Source organism: Panthera onca, chromosome C2, assembly GCF_046562875.1.
Source record: "Panthera onca isolate mPanOnc1 chromosome C2, mPanOnc1 haplotype 2, whole genome shotgun sequence".
Lineage (NCBI taxonomy): Eukaryota > Metazoa > Chordata > Mammalia > Carnivora > Felidae > Panthera > Panthera onca.
This window is the reverse complement of record NC_138347.1, coordinates 58,429,077-58,455,521: the sequence shown is the minus strand read 5'-3', so window position 1 is coordinate 58,455,521 and position 26,445 is coordinate 58,429,077. Positions and strand designations below refer to the sequence as shown.

General features: G+C 40.3%; 1 protein-coding gene across 20 annotated transcripts in view; it reads right to left on the bottom strand.

The window, feature by feature from the left end:
- PHLDB2 (pleckstrin homology like domain family B member 2) overlaps positions 1-26,445 on the bottom strand; it is a 229,042-nt gene that overhangs the window by 8,882 nt on the left and 193,715 nt on the right. For 9 of the 20 annotated variants that reach the window (XM_060640043.3, XM_060640051.3, XM_060640050.3 and 6 more), the window contains 9 exons: positions 25,032-25,175; positions 24,222-24,410; positions 22,042-22,182; positions 20,750-20,849; positions 16,809-16,829; positions 14,895-14,930; positions 13,096-13,303; positions 2,065-2,155; positions 1,029-1,175 (listed from right to left, as the gene is read on the bottom strand). In XM_060640043.3, coding sequence (XP_060496026.2) covers positions 1,029-1,175; positions 2,065-2,155; positions 13,096-13,303; positions 14,895-14,930; positions 16,809-16,829; positions 20,750-20,849; positions 22,042-22,182; positions 24,222-24,410; positions 25,032-25,175 — 1,077 coding nt within the window. The remainder of the gene's footprint in view (positions 1-1,028; positions 1,176-2,064; positions 2,156-13,095; positions 13,304-14,894; positions 14,931-16,808; positions 16,830-20,749; positions 20,850-22,041; positions 22,183-24,221; positions 24,411-25,031; positions 25,176-26,445) is intronic. The other 11 variants (XM_060640056.3, XM_060640059.3, XM_060640049.3 and 8 more) reach the window with 10 other exon arrangements.

The following is a 26,445-nucleotide window of genomic DNA, read 5'->3' as shown; positions in this document are numbered from 1 at the left end:
GATACCTCAAAAGCACACAGAGTCTCCAAGATGGGTCTCTCACTGCCATGCTACCAAACTGCCAGCAACTATGAAGACTAAGAGGAACGGTACCTTTTATGAAGTCTAGTAAAACTTGGTAAAATGGGTTTGAACTTGGAATAATTGGCACTTCACAAGATTTTATTTTAGCTCCTCAGCCGACCTACATTATATAAGCAGCTTTTTACTTGCAAAGATTCAAACTCTATGATAAGCGGGATAGGAAGTGAAAGGAAATGGGTGATTTTCCTGAGTTTTGCTGGAGCTCAGTAACCTTGCACACATGTGTGCACGGCTGTAGCAAAGGGGATATGTGTGACAATACAGTGGTTAGGAAAAAAAACTACCAAGAAATTGGGTTGGTAAAATTATTTTGTTCTGGAGTATTTGCTTCCAAAAATGGCTTCATAGAAGCTTTTCTCTTCCTCAGCCAAAGGTTTTAGTTTGGGTGTTGTATTTGTTTTCAGTATCTGGCTGCATTTTTCAAAGCTGCTTGGAAAAACATGGTCCTTTTAAATATACTCCCAAAAATGGGCAGAAGAAAAACTGCCTCTCCCGCCGAATTGTTCTATGCGTGACCAAAGTATCATTTGAGTAGTAGGTCTCAATGAGTTTTTTTAAAATGTTTACTTATTTTTGAGAGACACCACGCATGAGAGAGAAAGGGGGGGGAGGGGAAGAGAGAGAGGGAGACAGAGGATCCAAACAAAGCAGGCTCTGAGAGCCCAATGTGGGGCTCAAACTCTCAAACCATGAGATCATGACCTGAGCCGAAATGGGACACTTAACCAACTGCACCACCCAGGTGCCCCTCAATGAGTTTTGAGATAAGCATATATTTTGTTTGTTTGTTTGTTTGTTTGTTTGTTTCTGTCCCGGCAGTTACATGTCAAGAAGGGCTGCTGAGCACAGTGACAAGAAAGCCATCCTGGCACAGCATGACTGTCTTCTAAACAATGACCAGCAGGGGGCAACCTATTCTAATCCATCCAGACTGACCGACCAACCTGTGCCCTTTGTTTCTCCCTTATTTTTACTTCCTTTTCAATTAACTTCTGCCGCTGGCTAGTTTCTTCCTGCAATCGTTTTTCCAGGAGTTCTCGGCGTCGTTTTTCTTCTTCCAGAGCTCGTTTCTTGGCTTCCATTTCCCGTTCCTAAATATCATTATTCCGAACAAATTTTAAGATATACTGGTTATACTTGGATGATTCCAACTAATGGAAAAGAAAATTCTCCCTAGACAATTGTTGGCTTTATAGCCTGGGCTCTAGACTAGAACCACCCCTCACATAGTTTTTAAAATCATCCCACGCAGAAAGGCAACCATGACATTTAGTTAACAACTGAATATTAAGTGAACATCCAGCTGTGGAACTCAGTCATTTCATGCTGGTGACTACAACCCTCGCATTTTTAAAACAAAGGATCAAACTGGTCACCCAACACTAGTCATGACCTTGAGCCCTCCTTTCAGTGGCCATCTTCTAACTGAAGGCCATCGGTTCCTCTGGTTTCTTTGTTGCTTCGCGGCTTCCTGGCTGGAGGTAGCAGAGGAAGCCCACGGGGAAGTCGGAAGAGGAAAGGAGGGGCCCTTTAAAGCAGGATGCAAAGGCATTTAGGGGGATTCCTAAGGAAGTTCAGATTCTGGCTTGAAATGCAGTCACAATAACGTGGGATTTTAAATATTACAATAGCACAGTTCACACAAACTGGCAAGGAAGAGAGAAAACATAAAGACATGACATTCCTCCTTGTTCTTTGGCAGGCAACCACAGTGGCCATCAAAGGGAAAATTCAATACAAAGCATTCATTTCGGTCTACGTTGACACTATACCTATTTTAAATTACAAAATATTGTAGTGTGGTCAGGAGGCCAAGTCCTAACACCCTTACTTTTCAGGTAACAAAAATGAGACCAAAAAGGTTGAGTGACGACTCCAAGATTATACTGGTTAATAAGGCCCAAGGACGGTTTCCTTTCAGGTGCAGGACAGCTTGAACCATGAGCTCATTGACCTCTGGTGGAAAGATTTTGTACCTACCCTGGATTCAAGCAGCCGAGTCTTCTCTGCATGCGCCTGCTTCAAAAGTCTCTCCATTTCTTCTATTCTGGCAATATTTGAAGTGCTGGCACTGAATAGAACACAGCAGAACACAAAATACCCTTTCAAGAATATTGTTTGGGAGGGATGTCTCTTTAAGTACCCACGCAGATGTGCACACGCACACCCGCTCACAGGTTCCAGGATGGTGAACGATGCAATCCAATGTAATTTAAAGGATGTTACTTAGGAGAGTCATTGGCCTGAAAAGGAAACTCAGTTCAGGTCTGAAAACTGTAGGTGACATTGGCTTATCTCAGTTTAGGAGACAAAATATAGGCAAGGAAAATAATACTAAAGTAGAGTGCTTTACTCATAAATAAATAAACGCAAACTAAATCTTACAAAGTGTGTTCTCAAAATACTTTTTCCAAGGTCTAAAAATTAATGGACTGTGGGAGGCCTTCTTTTTAATTTAAACGTTCAGAGATACCAGACCAATAAGACTATCTACAGAGTTCTATGCAGATGATACCTAAGGTTTGAAGACACTTTATTTGGTTTGGAAATATGTGTTCTCAGCGCTTTTTTGCTGTGCCTCTATACACGTGGACATTTTAGAGGGCACCTGGCTGTCTCAGTTAGAAGAGTGTGTGATTCTTGATCTCGGGGTCATGGGTTCAAGCTCCACATCGGGTGTAGAGATTACTAAAAAAATACATACTTGTGACATTTTATTTCTTCTTTTTTTAATGTTTATTTTTGAGGGAGGGTGGAGGGGCAGAGAGAGGGGGACAGAGGATCCAAAGCAAGCTCCATGCCGACAACACAGAGCCTGATGTGGAGCTGGAACTCACAAACCGTGAGATCTTGACCTGAGCCCAAGTCAGACGCTTAACGGACTGAGCCACCCAGGTGCCCCGACATTTTATTCTTACAGGACGATGCCAATTAAAAAAAGACTTTTCTTGTAGGTGCAACAGAAGGGTGGTGGGTGGCTAGTTTTGTCAATGATACCCAATACTCATCCACCATATACCAATGAGGAAACGCTATGAAAAGATTCAAGAGCTTCAAAAGAAATGCATCTTTTTTTTTTTAATCGGAGAATTTATAAGAAATGCATCCCGAGAAAGACATCATGCAAACAAGTGAAGGCAAAAACCTTAAGGAGTAAAAGCTGCAAGAACAGTTAGGGTAAGTAACTAAAAGAGAAATAGAAGAACTTGGAAATGTTTAACGCAAACCAAAAAATGTTATTTTTCTCTTACTGACGTTTTATTTGAGTGTTCTGGAAACAAGGGCATGACCTAGGTCAAAACTTATTTACTCTGATATTCCAGCCATAGAGAACCAGTGTTATTTCCTATGCATGTATCCTTGTATAGCCATTGAATATAGGTCTTCTTTTCTAGACTCTCTTGGTGACAGAGACGCTTTTGTGCCTGTATCTTCCATAGCATAGAGACTGGCACATAGTAGGGATTCATGTCAGATGCATTTATATAAAAACGAATTCATATGAAAATAAGGGGCACCTGGGTGCCTCGGTCGGTTGAGCATCCACCTTCAGCTCAGGTCATGATCTCGCGGTTCGTGGGTTCGAGCCCCGCATCGGGCTCTGCTGACAGCTCAGAGCCTGGAACCTGCTTTACATTCTGTGTCTCCCTCTCCTCTCTCCACCCCTCTCAGCTCGCACTCTGTCTCTCTCTCTCTCTTTCTCAAAAATAAATAAATATTAAAAAGTTAAATTCATATGAAAATGAAAAGGATAATTTTTAGTATATCTCCCCAAATTATATTGTTGATCAACTCAAATCTAGGTTGTTTCAAGCATAGGGCTAAATTCCTTTCTAGAGATCAATGACCACAGCAACGTCATACATACAGTTTATCTTAAAGTCAGTAATAGCAGCTCTATAGCAGCTTTATTCATAATTGCCAAAATTTGGAAGCGACCAAGATAACCTTCAGTAGGTAAATGAATAACTAAATGGCAGCACTTCCAGAAAATGGAATATTATTCAGCTCTAAAAAGAAATGAGCTATCAAGTCATGAAGAGACATGGAGGAAACTTAAATGCATATTTAAGCGAAAGAAGCCAATCTGAAAAGGCTACACCCTGTATGACTCCAACTATATGACGTTCTGGAAAAGGCAAAACCATGGAGACGGTAAAAAGATTAGTTTAGTGGTGGCCAGCGGTTTGAAGTGGCGGGTGGGAGGGAGGGAAGGATGAAAATGCAGAGCACAGAGGATTTTTAGGGCAATGAAAGCCCTCTGTATGACACTGTAATTAATGATGCATATGTGACATTATACATTTGTTCAAATCCACAGAATGCACAACATCAAAGGTGAACCCTGTTGTAAGCTATGGACCCTGGGTGACAATGATGTGTCAACATAGGTTCATGAGAAAATTTTTTTTAATGTTTATTTATTTTTGATAGAGAAAGAGACACAGAGTATGAGTGGGGGAGGGGAAGAGAGAGAGGGAGGCACAGAATCCGAAGCAGGCTCCAGGCTCTGAGCTGTCAGCACAGAGTTCGACGTGGGGTTTGAACCCACGAACTGTGAGATCTGACCTGAGCTGAAGTTGGATGCCTCACCAAAACCACCCAGGCGCCCCTCAACATAGGTTCATTAACTGTAATAAATGTACCACTCTGATGGGGAATGTTGATAATGGGGGAGGCTATGTACATGCAGGGACAGGGATCTCTGTATCTTCCGCTCAGTTTTGCTGTGAACCAAAAACTGCTCTAAAAAATTATCTTTTAGAAAAAAAAAATCAGTATTTCCGGCCCTATTACAAAATGCATTCATCCAGGAAAGGGACATCCTTAGGAATGCTGTATCCTTAGAAGTTAACTAATCTCTGTACTTTGCAGGGTTACTTTGGGCCCATTTTTAGCCAGGAGTGTTCTCCTGACAAGGACAAAAACATGGCAATTTTTCCTCATTATTTCCATGAACTGTTGGGAGAGGTACAAAAGGGTAAATTCTATTCTCTTCAACCAGCAAGGATTAAAGAAAAAAAAAATTTTTTTAAATGTTTATTTATTTTTGAGAGACAGAGAGAGACAGAGCACAGCTGAGGGCGGGGGGGGGGGGGGGGGCGGGCAGAGAGAGAAGGAGACACAGAATCTGAAGCAGTCTCCAGGCTCTGAGCTGGCAGCACAGAGCCTGATGCGGGGCTTGAACTCATGGACTGTGAGATCATGACCTGAGCTGAAGTTGGGACGCTTAACCGACTGAGCCACCCAGGCGTCCCAAAAAATCTTTAAATTTTTGTGCAAGAATTTGTATTCCTCCTTATTAAGAATAGTCAACCTCACAGACGTTAAAGGGGCACACTTTGTCAGCTCAACTGAGAAAGCCCCGGACAAACATCAGGCCCTAGAACAGCACAAAATCATGTTTATATTCTATCGTGTTCTCTGTGACATCAGATATATAGGTCTTATGTCTCCAGTTTATTTGGAAATAAATAATTTGTTCACTACGTCTCAGGTCTCAAAAACTCATCAATTAAACAAAACCAAAAAAGCCCTCACCAAGAGTCTAACCTCCATCTACCCTATAGTTCTTTCTACAACATACTCACTTTTCGTCCAGCTTGTGCCTGAACATTGTTAGATACAGAAAACTTATTGTATCCATTTCTTCATCGACCGACAACATTCTTAGAATGTTGATACTTAAGTTGAATCAAAATCTGTCTTTCTACAGCTTCCAATTACTGGCCTAAGTATGACCTTGAGCTACATGAAACCTATCCACATGAATTGGTTGGAAATAACTCGGTTAGAAACAAATATTTTCAGCCCATGGTTTTTCATGTATCTGTAATTTGGGCATATCCTGGGGGCAAGTTTTAAAACAATTACCTGTCTTTAAATATTTCTGTTCATTCTTATTTTAGAATTTTTTCAGGCATATATATAAATATATATATATATTTAAATATATATATAAATAATATATATATAATATATAAATAATTATATAATAAATAAATAATATATATAAATATTATATATATAAATAATATATATATTATATATATAAAAAATATATAAATATTTATAATTATTTTCTGCCAATTATATTTAAATCTGCCTATTTGGCAATATTCCATAAATGTCTTAACTTCCGCTCCAAAGAAACTCAATTTTCTGAAAACGTTTGACAGAAAGTACATGTTAACATTTACCACTTCCTGTCTTCATAACTTTTAGGCACCTACAGTCACCTATTTTTTTTTAAGCTCTCCTTTTATACTTTAAAAAAAATTTTTTTTTTAAACGTTTATTTATTTTTGAGACAGAGAGAGACAGAGCATGAACAGGGGAGGGTCAGAGAGAGGGAGACACAGAATCTGAAACAGGCTCCAGGCTCTGAGCTGTCAGCACAGAGCCCGACGCGGGGCTTGAACTCACGGACCGCGAGATCATGACCTGAGCTGAAGTCGGCGGCTTAACCGACTGAGCCACCCAGGCGCCCCTCTCCTTTTATACTTTTAAAGCTACTTTGGTTATTTTGTTTAAAAAATAATTTGTATCCATGAGTACCTACTTGTTCTCTGTGGTTCTACTTCAACTATTCTTGAGTTTAGTATTTCCTTGATGTGTAAACCATTTTTATTCAGCAAAACTTCTCTGCTGTGTCCTACCATGTCATCACCAGTTTTGCTTTTATGTCCCATGGGGATTGCACCTAGAGTGACAAGCAAAGGCCACTACAACAGGAATGTAGGGAGAAGTCTAGGCTTGTCAATACTATGGCATCCATGGTATACCCAAATGTCAGCAAATGAAATGCCATCTGGTGTAGCACCTGCCGTATAGGAGGAGAGTCTGAAGTCACTGGAAAAGCTTTATCCTGCATTACCTATAGCACAACACTCATCTTTGCTTTCGCAATCCTCTCAAAGTTACAAGAGGAGCAATGTGTCCTGCCATTGCCTCAACTTCGGACCTTCCTTAAAAGGCAGGCATAAATTTCGATGTCAATGCTGTAAGGATGCTGGTGATATGAGTCATTGGGCCATTAATGGTATACAGATGACTAGTTTTGACTGCCTTTCCCACTTAGTAACGTTCTATTTTATCAACTGAAGACCTCTTTTTACCGACCGACTTTGGCAAAAACCATATACATAAAGAAAAAAAAAAAGCTTCCATCAAGGGGAAAAGCATCCAAATAGCATATTTGGGGGTTTTGGTGCTTTTCAGAATAGTCATTCATAGGCAAAGGCAAAAACAAAAAAGGAAGAGAGAAAAGCTAAGAACGATGTCATACAAGAAATAAGTAAACAAAACCAGACCGAAACAAAACCAACGGAAGCAAAACAAAATTCTCCATAAAGACACACAAAACTTTTCCAGGACTGCTGTCAGTGCACTAACACTACCACTAAGTGAAGAACTAGATTATTTATTTTCAATGAATCTTCTCAAGTACTTTTTCAGCTTAAGCAAATTATTACTCCTTATAAGGGGTCTAATTTTTCTCTAGTCAGTAGCTCCTTGAATATTAGAAGAACACAAGCCCTCTAACCCCTCCTGACCATCGTTCACATGGTTTGACATATCCAGTCCCTTTGACACATGGCTGCCCTCCCCTGCGATCACTTTGGTTGTCTGGATCTCTTCTGAAAGAACTCCCGAGAATAAAATGCATACACTGGGTGTTGACATACTGGGGAAGAAAGCAGAATACCAACCTTTGCCTAAACTGAAGAAATTAGAAGCATGCGGAATTTGGATGAAAGCATCCCTTAAAGCCAAGTTCAGCCGTGGATTGCCCTCAACCCCATACTCAGTCTTGCTCCCCACCACCCATGCACACTGCTGGTATTTAAGCCATAATGAGGGATCAAGTTCCTCAACATTTTCTCCAAGTATGAGCACAAGGTCAGGGCTTAGGAAATTAGTAATAGCAATTGTGATAATAACATATCATTGCAGGCGGTATGCAGGGATCTGCATGGTATAAGCCAAGTCAGTAATTTTAGCAGAGTAGAGGTTTTATGCAGAATTGACTCTCAGCTGCTGTTTTCTATGACCCAAGACCTGTTTTCTTAGCTTTTTGTTTGTTTATGGTGTAAGTAATGATGCTGAAAAAGCAAAAACATTATGTGACTCAAGTAACTCTCTGGCAGACACAAAAATGATGTCTCAACAAAAAGGGAAAGGCCAGTGTACCCACAACTCTGAGTAGTTCTATAATTCTACAAATGGCTTTTTGTGACATAATAAACCACAAGACCAGGTTTATGTCACTAGAATTTCAGCATGGAATTACCTCTTTAATATACATATCATTTTAGGGGATTTTCATACATAACTTAAAAACAATCACACAAAGGGAAAATGTTTTAGTCTTTTCTTTCTCTATCTAACCTCAAAAAGTTCTCATTAAGGATGTGGTGTCGTAATATACATTCCAAACATTAGTTTCTTATTACCCATTTGCCTGATGTTTATCATATTATTTTCCATTATAATAGTGGATACAAGCTTATCTTAGGGTAGCATGAACTTTTTAAAGTAGATGGTGGTACAGAAGAAAAATGTTTGTTTCTCTCTTTCTTTTTTACACTAGACCTTTTACAAGTATCTTCCACTTGGGCTTCATTTTTTTTTTTTTTTTTTTGACGTTCAAAGGATCAGACAGTCATATGGAATAAATACTATTAGTAATTTCTGACCATGGTGATTGGTTATCTGTGATTGGTATTACCACTGAGTCAGGTCTACGTGAAGTAAGAATGGAAGATAATCATGGCCACGAATAACCCCCTGCCAGGAATGCTCTACGGTGATGCTGTCCTCCTCATTTGGCATAGTTAGGGGAACCATGCTCATTCTCTACCTTTGGAAGCCATTTTAGTAAAAAGCAACTGGGTGAGCAAATAAAAATAAATTAAATTTTTGCCTGTCACTGTGTTAAGTGTCCAGAGCTGAATGTGTAATGCTTGGTACTTAGAATCGAAGTGGTTCCTTTTTGGGTAATTTCCTGTACCCGCTGATGCACGACTGTTGTTTACCATACACAATGGAATACGATGTGGCAATGAGAAAGAATGAAATCTGGCCTTTTGTAGCAACGTGGATGGAACTGGAGAGTGTTATGCTAAGTGAAATAAGTTATACAGAGAAAGACAGATACCATATGTTTTCACTCTTATGTGGATCCTGAGAAACTTAACAGAAGACCATGGGCGAGGGGAAGGGAAAAAAAAAAGTTAGGGAGGGAGCCAAAACATAAGAGATTCTCAAAAACTGAGAATAAACTGAGGGTTGATGGTGAGTGGGAGGGGGGGAAGGTGGGTGATGGGCATTGAGGAGGGTACCTGTTGGGATGAGCACTGGGTGTTGTATGGGAACCAATTTGACAATACATTTCATATTTTAAAAAAATAATAAAAAAATAAATATGAGACATGAGGAGTGGTAATTTGAAGGGATGAATATTCACTTCAATTTTGGGAGGGGAGGATGAGGTGGGGAGTAGAAAACGCCAAGACAGGAAACCGCATAGAGTGTATTTCTTTACAAAAGACGGCTCACGAATAGAAAAATAAAAGATCAAACTATCAAGAGTTCATGAAGGAAATATTGACATGAAAACTTCACAATTATTTGTGAAGAGGGGAGGACAGTCTGATGTTTTCAAAATAACGACTAAGTACAAAGTGCCACAGAATGGGAGTCACTCTGACACTGGGAGCCTGCATCCTACATTCTGTGTTCTTGCTTTTTAAAAAAAAAAAATTTTTTTTTAATGTTTATTTATTTTTGAGAAAGAGAGACACAGTGTGAGCTGGGGAGGGGTGGAGAGAGAAGGGGACACAGAATCTGAAGCAGGCTCCAGGCTCTGAGCTGTCGGCACAGAGCCTGACACAGGGCTTGAACTCACAAACCACGAGATCATGATCTGAGCCGAAGTTGGACGCTTAAGCGACTGAGCCACCCAGGCGACCCATCTGTGTTCTTGCTTTTAATGCCCACTTTTATTCCTCTTGCCCTTATGGCATGATGGTTGGTGGGCTGCCGACTTTTGTTTGTGTCTTGTTATTCAAAAGCACCACATCTGACTGGTCAGTTGACTGTCATTTACGAATAATTACTCAAAATTCAAGGCTTTCTGTTCTGAAAACATCAGCTCCCAGCACCTACCGGCATGGCCCAGACAAGCCCTTCCCCATACTCAATGTCTGCCCCCCAAGCAGTCATACTGAACTTTTTAAAAAGTGAGATATTGCATCTTTTAATATTGAATAATGTAAAACACTCAGCCCTCTAACCTGACATCATAATGGCAGCAAAAAAGAAAAAAATCCTATTTTTTATCATTATATAATCTCCTCCTTCAATTGAGGTCATTTCCATGTGACAAGCAGCAATATGATTCTCATCGTTGCGTTAGTGTTTTCCCCCAGAGACTCCTTTCTTTCTCTGGCAGGATATATCCAGTAATATTAATACTCTACCCATTAATGCCAAAATTAAAATTCACTGTTCTTTACCGCAGAATGTAGCATCTGTCCTTTTCTCGTTTTCCCCCCACCCCTAAAATTTCCTGCTATAATGGCTACCTATAGTTGGGTCTCTCATATTCTTTTTTTTTTTTTTTAATTTTTTAAATGTTTATTTATTTTTGAGAGAGAGAAAGAGACAGAGTGTGAGTGGGTGAGGGGCAGAGAAAGAGGGAGACACAGAATCCAAAGCCAGGCTCCAAGATCCAAGCTGTCAGCACAGAGCCCGACATGAGGTTCGAACCCACGAACCGTGAGATCATGACCTGAGGGAAGTTGGACGCTTAACCAACTGAGCCACCCAGGCGCCCCAATAAAGGGTCTCTCATATTCTTTTCATTTATGAAATACAAAAAAACCTAAAGCTGAGTAGACCTTACCGATATTACTTTCCCTCTGTCTCTGTGATTTTTTTTTTTTTTTATTTTAGGTGGAGGGAGAGCAGATTATTTGAACCTTTGCAATGAAATAAATTTTATTTACATGATGGTAATTTTCCATTAAAATGTGGGGTTTTTTTAACGTTTATTATTTTCTTTGAGAGAGACAGAGCATGAGCAGAGGAGGCGCAGAGGGAGAGGGAGACACAGAATCCGAAGCAGGCTCCAGGCTCTGAGCTATCGGCATAAAGCCCGACGTGGGGCTAGAACTCATGAACCGTGAGATCATGGCCTAAACTGAAGTTGGATGCTTAACTGACTGAGCCACCCAGGTGCCCCTCCATTAAGATGTTTTAAAATTCACCATCCTCTTGTATTCAAGAAACAACCCCTCCATTTTGCACACCAGAAGCAAATCAGCACCAAGAGCAGCATTGTGTGATCTGTTTCAAGTAGGACAATCAGTTGTCTGGTCAAAGCCATAGAGCACAAGCGGAAGGAAGTTCCTGCTCCCACCCATGGCTTCATTCCAATATATGGAAGTCTGTTGATGGCAATTAATTATCCAGCCAGACATTTACATTTAGGACACACAAGTGCTCAGTTAACATTTACTGAATATTGGCTTGTTTCTTAGGTTGAAATCATAATGGTTCTCAGCCAATTAAAATAGATCAAACACAGAAAAATACCAAATTGAAAATATGTCCATTTCACTATATCCTGAGGTATTTACTCAGCCAACACTTACTGAATACCTGCTATCTGCTAAGATCTCTGCTGGGTGGAGAAACCGAAAGGTAATTAGACATCCTCCTTGCCATTGAGGAATTCACCAATTAATCACCAAAGGAAAAATTTCATACCACAATGTGATCAGGGATATAATAGAAAAAAGCATCAAGCGCAATAGAAACATAGAAGAAAAAGGCCCTAAAGGAAGAAATCTTCATGAGTTTCCAACTTAAGCTTAAGCCTGAAGGATGAGGAAAATTCCTCAGGCTCAGATAGGAGAGGGGGTTGGAGATGATAAAGATGTTTTGCAATGACAGACACTACCGGTGCTCAGTAAGTATATATAGGTTGAGTGAATAGAAAAAGGGAAGGATTAATTTGACCGTAGTCAGTGTTGTGCTAGTAAACCCGTTCTCTGGAGGGAACCCTGATACAAGGCAAATGTCAATTTATGTGGAGTACATGCTCCCCCCACGGGCAATTTCAAACTACCAACATGACATCACTGATCACTCGGAGGGGGAAAGACGCACACGTGGCACTTGCCAGCTAGTATGAGCCAAGTCCAGCCCACTGTTGACTCTAGAGCACTCTATAAGTATTTGTGGAATGAAGGAGCCTGTAAATGGATGAATGAACAAACTATTTGATTCCAGGCCCAGGACTAATATGGTCAAAGGCTCAGAGATTTGAGTATTAAGAAGCTCTGTGAGGTGTATCAGGAGGAGAGGGTGAATGGGAAGTTGAGTTGGATGTAGAATGCAGGTTCAAGGGTATGACTTTTCTCAAAAGGTAGTAGGGCATCATCACAGCTCTTGAAGGGGCAGAGTACCATGACCAGATCTATATTTTAGATGTGCCGTTAGCCATACTTCCCTAAGACCATACTTTGCCTCAAAGTATGAACACAAACGTGAATAGTTAAACCCTTACAAAAATTCTAATACGTGGAAGAGCTAAAGCCTTCCTTTTAATGAAACATAAGTGTAAGCAATCCTTCAACAGTCTTACTATACTGTTGGAAATTATTTCTTTATTCAATCAAAAGGAGTCCTAACGAAGGTCGGAGTCAACCAACAGAGGCAAATCAATGTTGAAGCACGGAGTACATGTGAACTCAAATGTAAAGACACAAAGCAAAGGAGAAAAATGGCTTATATGGTGTCTGACTGGCTAAGTCACACAGGATACAAGGAAACTACTTTCAAAGGCTGCCATGACACTCAGCCCTCCTCCTCACCGTGGACTCTGTATGTCTCAGAAATGTGGGCTGGTACATATACATTGCCCCCAAGCGAATGGCTTTACTTTTTGAGACCAGCAGGTCCTTTTATAAACTGGAAACCTTAACCATGAATATATCTTACCTAGAGATATTGTCAGGTGAGCAGGCAGAGATGCTGGTCTCCATGCTATCAGAGCTGTCTAGGCTCAAAGTATCAAAGGCCTGGTCCTTATAGCTGTGATCGGGATAGTGGAAACTGTTCAAGTAGACATTTGATTCAGATGCTGTGCGGTTGTAAAATTCAGAAGATTTCTGCCTTTGTCCTTCACTCATCTGTTGGTGATTATACCCTGAGGGAAGAGCCATAAATATGTTAGTATGCCTCATTTTTCAGCCTTAGATCTTCTGAGAGTCAAACCAGCAGCCCAAAACATCTGCCTGTGAAACTTGGGCCTTGGTCTAATTTGTTTCGAAGCCAAGAAGATCAAAGACACAGCATCATGCTCAGTGCAAGCAAGAGTTTCAGAGAAGTGGTCTTGGAAGCGATCTTTTTGGTCAGGGGATCACCTCACATTTCCCTTTGCCATTCCCACATCTCAGCGCAACTGAGAAGAATACATCAGCACACACAAAAACAAAAAAGGGAAAAACAAAAAAAATGGAAACACAGTCAAAGGCCCTGTATCTTCTAAAAATAGCTGGGCTCAAGTGAAGCAAGAGAACTCCCGGTGGCAAGCAACAGCAGGGTCTTAGGGCAGTCACTTGCTCAGCAGTATTCCAGTCTGAGGACTCGATAAGGTCATAAAACAGCAGGTGGATCATCTAGGCGCAGGATGTAAGAGTCTTGGGTCTCACTGATATTGCCACAAACACTTTTAATCTGGTAAAAATCCAAACCGTGTACGTTTCTCATTCTTCGTTTTTCAATTTCTCTGGTCTGCCAATTGTTTAAAAACTTTGCAGTGAACGGCCCTCCTAAATGGTTGTGCTTTTCCTAATTACCGTAGGCAGAGCTCTCTTCTTCTTCCACCGGAACTGTCAGCCCAAGCTAGTTGGTGGTACCAACCATACAAAACCGTCGCACTTAGATCAATAGCAGCAAAAGTGCCATCAGTAAGAGGCTTCATCTTTACCCTGGTACTTGGTCAGCTGGTGTCTTAGATATTGGCTTTACTTTGACTTATTGCTATGGCTTGCTCTCTGGTGGGAGCTTTTGGGCAATGCAAACTGAATTATTTTTCCTTTCAAATCTCTCTTTACCATATATATGTAGGAACCAGGGATCATAATGATCAGCCAATCCCTCGATTTATGAAAAAGACATTTCTCTAGCCAGCAGTGGTTTGCGATCTCTTTCTCCCTCATCAAATTTACTACCGGACCTATTGAGCATTTACAACTCGACCATTTGAATTTCACCTCTTTCCTTGCACTCTACCAACCTTCAGTGAGGCTCTCAATTGGTAATGAAATAGTCAAAAAAGCAGCCAGAGGGTGAAAGAAGGGCAGTGATTCCAAACAGCTTCCTCAGCTATCAGTTGAACATTTCCATTGAAAAGCAGAGCCACAACCAGGAGGGCTTTAGTAAAGCATCATCCACCAAAAGTTTCTGTAAAATGATTTTAGTTCCACAGACAGTTTGCATGCCAAACAGTTTGGAGTGGTTTTAGATATCTAAGTGAAAATATGTTAGTTCAGATTATGGCATTTCTGGGAAAATGTTTCCTTAATATAAGCTGTAATTATAAATTACAAATACATATGTAAAAGCGACAGATCACTTGGCCAAGGGAAGATGCAACACAAAAAAAGCACACCATGAGACTTTAGATAGAATATCATTATTCGTAATGATTAATGCAGAAAGCATGAAATGAAGCCAGTACGTTTATAAGCGTGGAGTTTGTGCCTTTAAAAAAAATTTATTACTCAAATATTTACCTTTGATACTTGAACTTTTGGAATTACTAATTGCTCCTTTTAAATTGTTTCCAGTTATTCATTATGAAAAGGAGGGGGACAAAAAAAAAAACACCAGAAATTATTTGAAAAAGTCACACACGTATCTTTCCTTATGCTTTCAAAAAAGGCCTGTTGGCAAAGAAAACTTCTGCACTGGCACTGAGTACATGGAAGCCATTTCCCTGTTAGTATGAAAAACAAATCCCTAAAAGACAGCCATGTAACTTAAAACATATGAGACTTATCTCCTTGGCAATGACATGTGCCACAACTTCCTCTTCCCCTTCGGTTTTTCATAATGAGGAAAGGCCAATCCCTATAATGCAACTAACACCTTCTTGGAAAAGCAGAGAAGATGGCGAGTATATTTCTTCTTAAAGCCCCTGTGTGTCCTGATCCTCAGATCCCCCATGATTTTTTTCCCCCAAAAGTATCACAAAATAAGAACATGAATTTACAACCTTCAGGTGAGATAGACAGTACATTAAAACGATTCAAATTGCTCAGATATGGGCACAAGGGACAGCTGTGTCACAATGTGTACTGTGCTAAGGATTGTGAACATCATAAATACCCCAGATCACCTCAATACCTGTGGAGGTTTGGCTCTGTGTCTGTGAGAACTTTCCGCCATTCTGGTGGTAGGGTGAGTACCTTAGATTTTCTCTGCAATTTTAGTGAAAGAGCCTTCTGCTAATGAGCATAGGTTTCCCAGGGCAGGCGTTTTGTTTCCTGTGGATCCAGCGTGAGTGGAAATGTTTTACCTCATGCAGAGGCCCGTTTCTCCCAACCGGCAACACTTTACTAATCGCAGTGGGTTAGTCACCTGGATTCAACTGCTCCCTCCTGAACAATTTCAAAAAATTAAGTTACCTCTGCAATCACATATAAGGGCATGGACCTGGTCCCTGTGATCCTGGGATTATACCAGGGTGATTCCAAACAGCTGGTGTTGGGATTCGGGCTCTGGCCTGTCCGTTTAAAGGTACAGGTATTTCTGATAGAGGAAACACTTGAGGAGAGCAGCAGACCAGAGGAAACCCTGGTAGAATGTCCAAGAAGAACTGTTCCTGCCATTAGGTAGCCCCAAGACAGGTGCAAGCTTTAACAGGGAGGGGGACACATGTGTCCTGATCACCACAGGATCCTCACTCATTTAGTATAGGGATGTCATGAACTAAAGAGCCACTGAATCAATTCATTTTCTCATCTGTAAATTCCAGCTTTATAGTGGCTAAATAAGGAAGTGGAATGCATCCACTGTCTGGGATAGGGTAGAGTAAGTGCATTGGGAAAAATGAGACTTTCCCAATATTTGAGACTACTCATTTTTTGTTTTGTTTTTAAATTATGTAGCAAGAGTAACATTCAGCAGTGGGACAGCAACTGAAAAGCAAAAAGGGCCTTGTAAATGCTCTAAATTCTTTCTATCCAGACAGAAATAGCCATTTGAGGGAATGTTTATAAGGTTTATAAAGTAAGACCTGATGATATCTGAGTCTCATCGCTAAGCATAGCACATGCAAAGAACCCAAACCAACTCAACTGTCTTCACTGTCTCAGAGAGTCAGTAGAATAGATGTGCAAAGCCCATTTATTATTATTAATTATTATTATTATTTTTAATTTTTACTTATTATTACTTTTTTACTTTATTATTATTTTTTTTATTATTGCCTATCCATGAATTCTGGCCAGTTAGACCTGGAAAGTCCTTTGTGAGTTAACCATTGTGAGACATATAGTCTTGCCAATATCTTCCCAATGTGTGTTGTATATTTTCAATGGTTATCTGGGCTTAGTATAGAAAATGAGATGACTTAAAACTATAACCTGGGTTTAAGAGGATAAAATTAATCAGTATTTCTGACAAGTTAGCCTATCATAGCTCACCTGCTGAGAAATTCATTCTTCCTAACCATAGTCCACAGCCGGGAGATGAAGGTACAGGACGAGTCAGGGATGAAGGAGAATGATGGAGAAAGGGAGAAAGAGACAAGATCAAAAAAGGATGACAGGGGACAGGAAAAATATACACTTCCAACATGCAGTCATTGACAGTGTTAATAACAACACCAGATCAACAAGGCAAGATGTTTTCACATTTCTAGGTTAAATCTGAATGTACAGAGAAGGACTTGAGAAGTCAAAAAATAACAAGCTCACGAGACATACATACAGTTAGTGAAAAAAAAAAAAAAATGGAAACTAACAGCTTTCACACATACTTGCTGACCAGAAAACAGGGAGAATAAAAACAAGATCATAACGATAAGACAATTCTTTTTCTCAAGCAGACAGCAACGAATAGTTTTTAAGAGCTAGGGTTTACAAAATTGCCATTCAGTTATTGGAAGCACCGTCCATCACACTTTATAAGCATTCCGTCCTCCGACATCCTGCATCTCTACCAGTAGCCACAGTAATGAGCCTCATATTTATTCAAACCAGTCATTTAAACTGGTCTTCACTCACCATGAGGTCTTACTTCTAAAATAGACTTAAACAGAGTCAGTAAGCAGGAGCATCCTGAATCCTTCCCTCCTCCCATGTATGTATAAATAAGACTCCTCCCAGTCTTATTTATGCCTGGCCTTTGGAAAGGAGGAACATCATGTTTTACACTTAGCCTATACACATGTCAGTGCCTACTCTTATCTCTATCTCGATTCTGAGCCTCACAATACAATGCTTGTGTGTGACCAGCAGCTGCACTCATGCTGCATTTCTAGCAAATGTGCAACAATTTTCCCCCACTGTGTGAAAGGAATGATCATTAGACTAAAAATCCACTATTTTACAGTTTCAAGTGTGATCATTTCTTAAAGATGACTGACTCCACAATGACCTTTCACTAATTTGCTGGCAACAAAAACACCACACAAGGAGGTTGTCCTACCTTTCTTGGACTTCCCTGCATTTAACAGAAGACAAAAGGACAAAGATTTCATTCATTCTAAAGCTTACAAAGGACCAGTTCACAAGTTGTATAAAAGCCAATAACCATTACAACTTTAAGAGTTGAGTTCCTGGGCTCTTTGCTCTAAACTCGGCTCTCAAAGATCTTTGTTTGCATGGCTCAGGTTGTCAGTTTTATGAAAACAGTGCTGATCGAAGGAAGGCTTATACTTACACCATTGTCCTTGATGTATCCATTATGAATAAGCAGCAAAAAAACACAGTTCATTTAATTTAATTATGTAAGTCCCCCCTCATGATAAAATCTATTAAATTTGAGTAATGAAAACGTGTTAGGTGCAATTTGTTCAAAACCATGGAATTTTACTTGTTTGCTATTTTAGTGAAGGCAACAAGGTACCAGTAAAGCAATTCTAAATGAAATAATGATTCATCCCTCCTGGTCTGTGTGGGCCACCTGGATGGGCTTCGTGGAAAATCCTGTCAATTTTATGCTCCAGTGTGGCTCTAAGAACTGCAGTCCCTGTCCCCTCCTCCTCTGGCTTCATAAGACACATCACGTCCGCTTTGATCAACACATACAAGATGGTTCTCTACTTCCTCAGAAGCTCTCTCATCAGCACCACATGAAACTCTTCAAGAAGAACCCCACTTTAGAGCTGCAGCAGGAAAGAATGAAGCTGCCGTCTTCCCAGATGCTCCAAAGTGAAGGGCATTGATGAAGAACCAGAGCAGAAAGATAGGTCAAAGTCAATGGATTTTGCAGAGTACGTCCTAATGTGACCTCAGGGAATTGGGTCAGTTTTCCTCTAGGAACCTAGCATGGGGATTTCCATCATTTGATGGGCAAAGTGAGATCAGAAAACGAAAGATCAAACATCCTTTGGTTTCACCACATTCTCTTAAGAATCCTCTTACATAATAATGTTAATAGCTCTTGAATTTACAAATCTCTCCATTTAGTATAAAGGTCTAGTTTTTCTTATTCTTTAAGAAAAAGACTTTTCACATAAAATAGGGCATTGTGGCCAATCCAAGCTTTGATGTCTTCAGCCAGTGGGAAAAATACGTTTAAAAAGTCTATAAATACCACAGGAAAATGCTTTCACAGAAAATAGACTTGACCCACAAGTGAACAATGAGGAATGACAGCCAGAATATCAAGACTCATTTATGTTTATTATTTATAAATCATAAGAGATATTTTAGCTTATTAAGAAATTATAGTAAAGAAAATAAGAGAAGCTTAATCAATTGCATTCGACTCACATGGTAACATTGTAAACCTTTCATGAGTTATAAACCTCTCTTATGAATACTACAGACTCTATTAACTCTTAAATCACTTCTAGTAATGATTCAAAAACCTCATCCAAGTGATATACTATATATATTACACACATACACACATTTTATGTATACTGAAATTCATATATATATACATTTCTTTTTTTAATGCTTATTTATTTAGACAGAGAGTGGGTGCAGGGGAGGGGCAGAGGGAAGGGGAGAGAGAATCCCAAATAGGCTCCACACTTTCAGCGCAGAGCCCAACATGGGGCTTGACCTCATGAACTGTGAAATCATGGCCTGAGCTAAAATCAAGAGTAAGACGTTTAACTGACTGAGCCACCCAGGCACCCCGATTTATATATATTTCTTTTCTTTTATATTCTTTTTTTTTTTTTTTCTTTGGCAGGAAACCAGTGATTATCCCCTGGTACCACCGGCAGAAGGGCTGAACAGTCAGAACTGAATCCTGGCCTGCTTGGAGGGAAGCGTTCCAATCTCACAAATGCATGAATGCCCACCACTCTGTCAGCATCCCCCTTTATATCCTGGGCATTCCTCCATCACTGCATTTACCATATTTTATTTACATCCTCTGTTATGTGTCTTTCTTCCTCACTGGACTACAAGCATGTCAGGGCTGACTGTGTCATTCATTTGTGTTCTTGGTCTCTGGCACCATGCCTGCTCAAAAGTTAGGGTCAAGATAAGCTACTGACCTAGATGACTGTTAACGCACATCTAATCCTCTCAAGGAGAAGCTCACCTCTGGAACTGCATTACTGTAATTTTTCCTAGCCCCACAAAGACTATTTGACAACCTCATTATAAATGCAATCTATTATCACAAAGAAGTAAAAGATGCTGAGAATCAAAGTGTACCTGAAACCTAACAATCACATAGAATAAAAGCTCAAACCACATTAAAAGGCCTTAGGGACTTCTGTCCAGGGCCACTAGTGTTCTATTTACTGTGCTAGCTCAGTGACTCTTGAGCATATGTTTCAACAGCGTGGCTTAGCCACAGACCAGGTAAGTGGCTTGGTTAAGTGCCCTGGTGATCTCTCTGGATTTCAGTGGTGTCTCTTCTCTTTCTACCAAATGGGAAGGGTAGTAATGCTGTAGGGGCCTTCCTGTTTTAAGAATTCTATTGAATTTATAAAGTACAGTGGGTATATTTAAAAGGTACCAGCCACGTGTATAATAGAAAAAGTTACTTTAGTACAACAATAAGGAGATATACATCCTTCCCCCAAGAAGATTCATTAAGAATGAAACTGAGGGGGGCACCTGGGTGGCTCAGTTGGTTAAGCATCCGACTTGAGCTCAGGTCATGATGTCATGGTTTGTTGAGTTCAAGCCCCATGGTAGGCTCTGTGCTGACAGCTCAGAGCCTGGAGCCTGCTTAGGATTCTGTGTCTTCTTCTCTCTCTGCCCCTCCCCCACTTGTGCTCTGTCTCTCTCTATCGAAAGTAAATAAATGTAAAAAAAAATTAAAAAAAAAAGAATGAAACTGAGGATCTGACCTCCTTTCTAATCGATCCCCAACTCTGTTCTTGCTCTCTCTCCCTGAGAAATTCTGATGCGTAACAAAAGCCATGATGTCTGATTCAAAACGTGCTTACCTCTGAGCATCCTCCGAGATTCTGAGTCTTTGGTCATCGTTGCCAGGGAGTGAGGCAGCACGCTGCCACAGCTGTTGCTCTGTCCCAGGGGCAGGTGGGCCTGTGAGAACCGGGGGGAAATACTTCAGGTGAACCGCAGGCCAAATGGTCCTTTGGGACATGGCCTCATCCCTGTTTCCACAGCTCCAATGCAAGTGCAGAGGGCAGGGAAAGTAGGAAGGAGGAACGAATGCGTCCCATTTATTCACACTCAATGGCCAAGGCCAGTCACCGACCCTTCCAAGGAGCTCCATGGCAGGCTCGACACCACAGTAATTTCTCCAGTGGCAGTAATTCCAAAAATGAAGACAGATGGGGAAACACTGTCCAAAACCACTTTAGAGAACAACTCAAAGTTCTTCATGCATAAGGAGCCGAGGGCAGATGCAGGGACAAGAATGCATGCACATCATGCACAAAGAAGAGAAGATCTACACTTGTTATAAGTGCACCCATTTCCGTCTCCCTGTGGCGACTGGAGAAACCTATCAACTACCCCAGCGGGTTTAGCACTCTTTCAAAATAGAAAATCCTTAGGGTAAAATACACTCGGAACACCAGTTCATAAAATAGATTCAAACCGAGTTACTCTGATTAAGGGTAAGGGAAGGGCCCAAAAGCCTGGCCCACTCAGAACCTCCTTCTCATCTGCCTCTCCCCCTCTTTCTGCAGTGACCCTCTGGATGTGTCAGCAAAACATGAGTGAGGACTCAAGTGTGACACCTGAGTGTGGGTTCGTAGTCCAGCTTCACTGCTAACCAGCTGAGGGCACTCTGCTTCTTCATCCCTCAGTCTGTCCATAAGTACGATGCGGAAAAGGAGTACCTCTACTGAATAGTGCTGCTGGATATTCAAATGAGGCAATCCACGTAAAGGGTTTATTCCAGGATCGGGCATATAGAAATGCCTCTCAATACATACTTGTTGCTATTATTCCTGGAATCCAGAGCGTCTATCCTCCAATTTCTAGATCTAGGAGGCAGTCATTGGAATCTGTCACCTGAGCAAATGCTACCCACCACTTGTATGGTGGTGGAAAAAAAAACCCTGGACCGGGGTCCTTAGGCCCTGGAGGGTACAATTTCAAGTGTCCCCTGAATCGGATCGAAAATGCAATACAGTTATATGTCTGCCCAACAAGCAAACTTAGTGGTTTATTATTCAGCATTTTCTTTAAGAGCCTTTGCACGTTGGTCAACGCTAGGACAAGAAGACTCACTGATGTGAAGCCCGTGGTTCACCCCACGTCCTACCTTTGGGGTGGTGCTTCTCCCCATAGTAGCACTGCTGAAATGTGGGGATATGGAAGGTGTGGTTTTCTTTCGAGGCAAAGTGTCACTCAGATAGAGGCCTTCTTTATGCTGTTTTTTCCTTTCTTCCAGACTTCTAAAATGCTTTAAATGCAAATGTAAAGCAGAATAGCAAAACTTGACTAATTGGAACAGGTCACTGAAGAAATTAAGAAGTATGCATTCACAAAGAAGTTTTGGAATTTTAACACAGAATTAAAAAAAAATTCAGCTTATACTTGTGTTCACTAACAGACTAGGGCTAACATTCGGTAAGATACATAGACACTGGAAGAATTTATTACTGGACCTAGAAACTTAAAAAAAAAATCCACCTTTCACTTTCATAGATAGTGCCTGCTGCCTTGGGGCCTCAGGACAACTTACAAATTATTATGATGGCCGCCATGTGGATGGCGGAACAGCCAGTGGACAAAGCAAGTAAGCAGTTTCTCCCCTTGTCTGTCTGGACAGTTCTGTGTGCTGGCACAGATCCCAGTGTGAGGAGAACAAGGAAAGGGAGAAGGAAGAAGATGGAGAGAAAGAGCGAGTAAACAGGGAAGTTGTTTTAAAGTCGGAATATTTTAATTACATATAAACACTCCAAATCCATATAACGTTTCCATATAAGACATCCTGCTAGGTTACTCTTTTATTTTAAAAAAGGATCTTAGTCAAGAAATCCCTGTAGTAGTTCCTCACATTTAAAAATCCTCCTGTTGACTATTTCTTTATTTTTTTTAGTATATATTCCTAAGGCAAAATTTTTGCTAACTTGAAATGTATCCAAATTTTTCTTAGCCTCCCCCAAAAGGTCTTACTTAGCAGTAAAGTTAATTCCTAATTAAAGGCTCTTAGGGTTTGATCATATTTAGACTAAGCTCAAGCTTTTGAAACACATAAAAATGAATGCAATTTGAGTTACCAAATTTATGATTACTCTTCAAAGATGCCAATAATGAAAAATATCTACATTTTAACCTCATAATTATCTATTTATTCTAGTTAATATTTATTAACCTAAAACTAGTGAGGGGATATAGTCCTTTAACAAAAGGTAAAAGGCAGTAAAGGTAACTTCAAGAAAAGTAACAGCTGGGGGCGCCTGGGTGGCTCAGTCGGTTAAATGTCCAACTTCGGCTCAGGTCATGATCTCGTGGTTTGTGAGTTCGAGCCCCGCGTCGGGCTCTGTGCTGACAGCTCAGAGCCTGGAGCCCATTTCAGACTCTGTGTCTCCCTCTCTCTCTCCCCTTCCCCCGCTTACACTTTGTCTCTCTCTCTCCCTCAAAAATAAATAAGCATTAAAAAAAGAAAAAAGAAAAGTAACAGCTGGGCATAGCAAACCACAGCTCCTCTAATTTGGGGATCTAGTGACTATGATTCCTTAGTATCTTCTCTATATGAGCCAAACTCATATAGAAATTTGATTGTAGTTGAAAGGAACCTCAAAACAGATTTTTTTGAACACCCAAGCATGAATATGCACTAATGTGCTTGAACAAGGGTGACATTCATAATAATGAATTCCTTATTTAAAAATGTGATCAATAAAAATCTTCTATGACCCAAATGTCTTTTTTGTGGTGTGACGTTAGACAAGCTATTTACCTCAGGCAATAAGGAATTAATTCTTATTTCACAGGATTAGTAGAAGCAAGAAATGAGATATTTATTTGTAAAATGTTCAGCAAATTTTGACACATAGCAAGGGCATGATGTCTATTATTATGACTTCAGTAATGTGTAAGAAAACTATTTTGTGTTGACCCAGCAACTTTTTATACCATGGGTTTAATGGAAAAATTATTATCCTTTTGAAAAATACCTGAGATAAGTTGCAGTATTTTGGTTGAATAGGAACTGAAGCCTGAGGATATGAAACATACCTAGCTTGAACATATCAAAAGTCAGGAGAGGGCAATCAAGTGTCGAAGTTTAGAACAATCCCCCACACCCTTAAAAAATACTAAATGGCCTTAAAAAAAATAAAAACAAAACCCAACCAAACAAAAAAAAACCCAGGAAAGGAATATGTACTTGGTCTTTTTAAGGATACCTTTGGAAAAGCTGATGGAAAGATTCCACGTAAGTAACTTTGTTGTCAAGGTCAAGCTCTCAAACTCTGAACACCAGTGTCAAGTTACCTGTTGCTCCTGCTGCTGTGGCTGCCTTCTGTGTTTCTTAGCTGGTAGAGGAGGAGGTGTGTCATTTAAAGGGAAAGGATCGACAGATGGAGCCAGGACTTCGGGCCAAGGGGCTGATGGAGGTTGAGTGATAGGATGAGGAGAAAGGGTGGAAGGAAACATAAATCCAGAACAGACAGGTGATCTTTGCTTTATAGGAGAAAGAAAAAGTATATATGTGTCCATATGAAATGAAAGAATTAGACAAAGAAATGAAATCGATAATCTCATTATTCTGTTCTCTTGTGTTTTAATCAAGAAGTCGCAGATGACGGGCAGTATCTTTCAATTTAGTCTCTTGTTAAAATCCCACTCTGCGAGCAACCTGGATCAGTTAGAAGGTATTTTAATTTACTATTATTTGCCCCTCCCCAGATGTTTTTAGAAGGCATAATATTAAAAAAAAAACCATACTGCACAACACAACAGAAAAAAAAAATCAAACTGGAAAAGCGATTCAAACTAACAATTTTAGGAAGGCTTTTTGTTTTCTATGAAAAGGGTGTCAGGTTAGAGTGCTACGATCTAGAGTTTATGGTTTTGAACTTAATTCTCCTACTACTCCACTCTGTACCATCCATCTCATGATTTCTAGTATCATGGCCAACAGAACAGGACCCCAAATTGGTACATTTTTCAAACCCGGCATCACTCCGGCCCGCTGGTCAACCAGATGTATACTGGTCACACACACCTTCCCTTTCAGGTAACCATGGGTTAATCTTTGACATGAGGAAAGCAGTGAATGAATGAAATGTCATGCCAACACACCTCTTTATTTTGTGGCTGGCTCACCGGCACAGCTGTGGGAGGCCCAGTGGCAACAGCATCAGCATCAGCAGGGAACTGAGAGGAAGGGGATAGATTCGTGGAATTGACACATGGCTCATTAATTTCATTTACACTGATATAGCCCTAAAAGGAGGAATTCAGAAGTTAAACACAAAGAAAGCAAAAGCTGAGGCATGCGAGAGTATTAATGCTCCCAGTACAATGGAGTTAGCTTTGAGCGGCACAGCCAAATATCTGTAGTATTACCAAATGTTTCATTAAGGGAATCATCAGCCATTAAAATGGATTTACGACGCTTAATCTTGAAAACTGATACGACAAACACTACAAATACATTTTTGGGAGGTGAAATCAGGATGATTATATTATAAACAACCCGTGCCTTCGATTTCAAAATATCCAGAGGTATCAGCCATTCATTCTGTTGACTGAATGAGGGGGTCACTATACAACATTTAAAATAATCACATACACGAAAATCTGAGATATAAAATTTACAATGCAATCACTCATACTTCAAGAGCTTTTCCCACAAATCATTATTTTTAGATTTTCCCCTTTTCTTCTGTTTCCCGATGAGTTAGAGTGTGAGTAACAGTAGGCTGAGGGCTTCTGGGTTTTGTATGAAGACATTTTATAAGTAGTCATTTATTTGTAATGGAATCTAGCTTTCAGGCATCTCACCTAAATGAGAATAAAAGGGATACTCATCCGCTCATGAGCCTTCCCTAGCAAGACAAATGTGTACACACACACACACACACACACACACACACACACCCTCAGGTGGAGTTGTAGCTCGAGGCTATTTCAATTCCAGGTAGCTTCCCCAACTCTCAGCTCTACCCCAGGACAGAGAATTGCTCATTGACTTTTAAGTTCAATGATTCAGTTCCAGCTTCAGGTTAGAGAACATGTCTGTGAATCAAAACCTGCAAGAATCAAAACTCCTCCATTTATATTTGAGGAAAAGGCACTTATAAATTTTCATCCAAAATAATTGTACCGACCAATCATGATTTTCACTACACCAACAGTTGGAAAAAATAGAATAAAGAATACAGAATAGTATTTCTCTTTTAAAAGTAAAATTGAGTGAAATTTAACACTTGGGCTCTTCTATTAGCCCACCAATCCTTTAAAAAAGTGGCTCCAGGGGGGCACCTGACTGGCTCAGTGGGTTAAATGCTGGACTTCAGCTCAGGTCATGATCTCAACGGTTCATGGGTTCAAACCTCGCGTCGGGCTCTATGCTGGCAGCTCAGAGCCTGGAGCCTGCTTTAGATTCTGTGTCTCCCTCTCTCTCTGCCCCTCCCCTGCTCCCACTCTGTCTCTCTCTCTCTCTCTCAAAAATAAATAAATATTAAAAAAAAATTTAAAAAGAAAAAGTGGC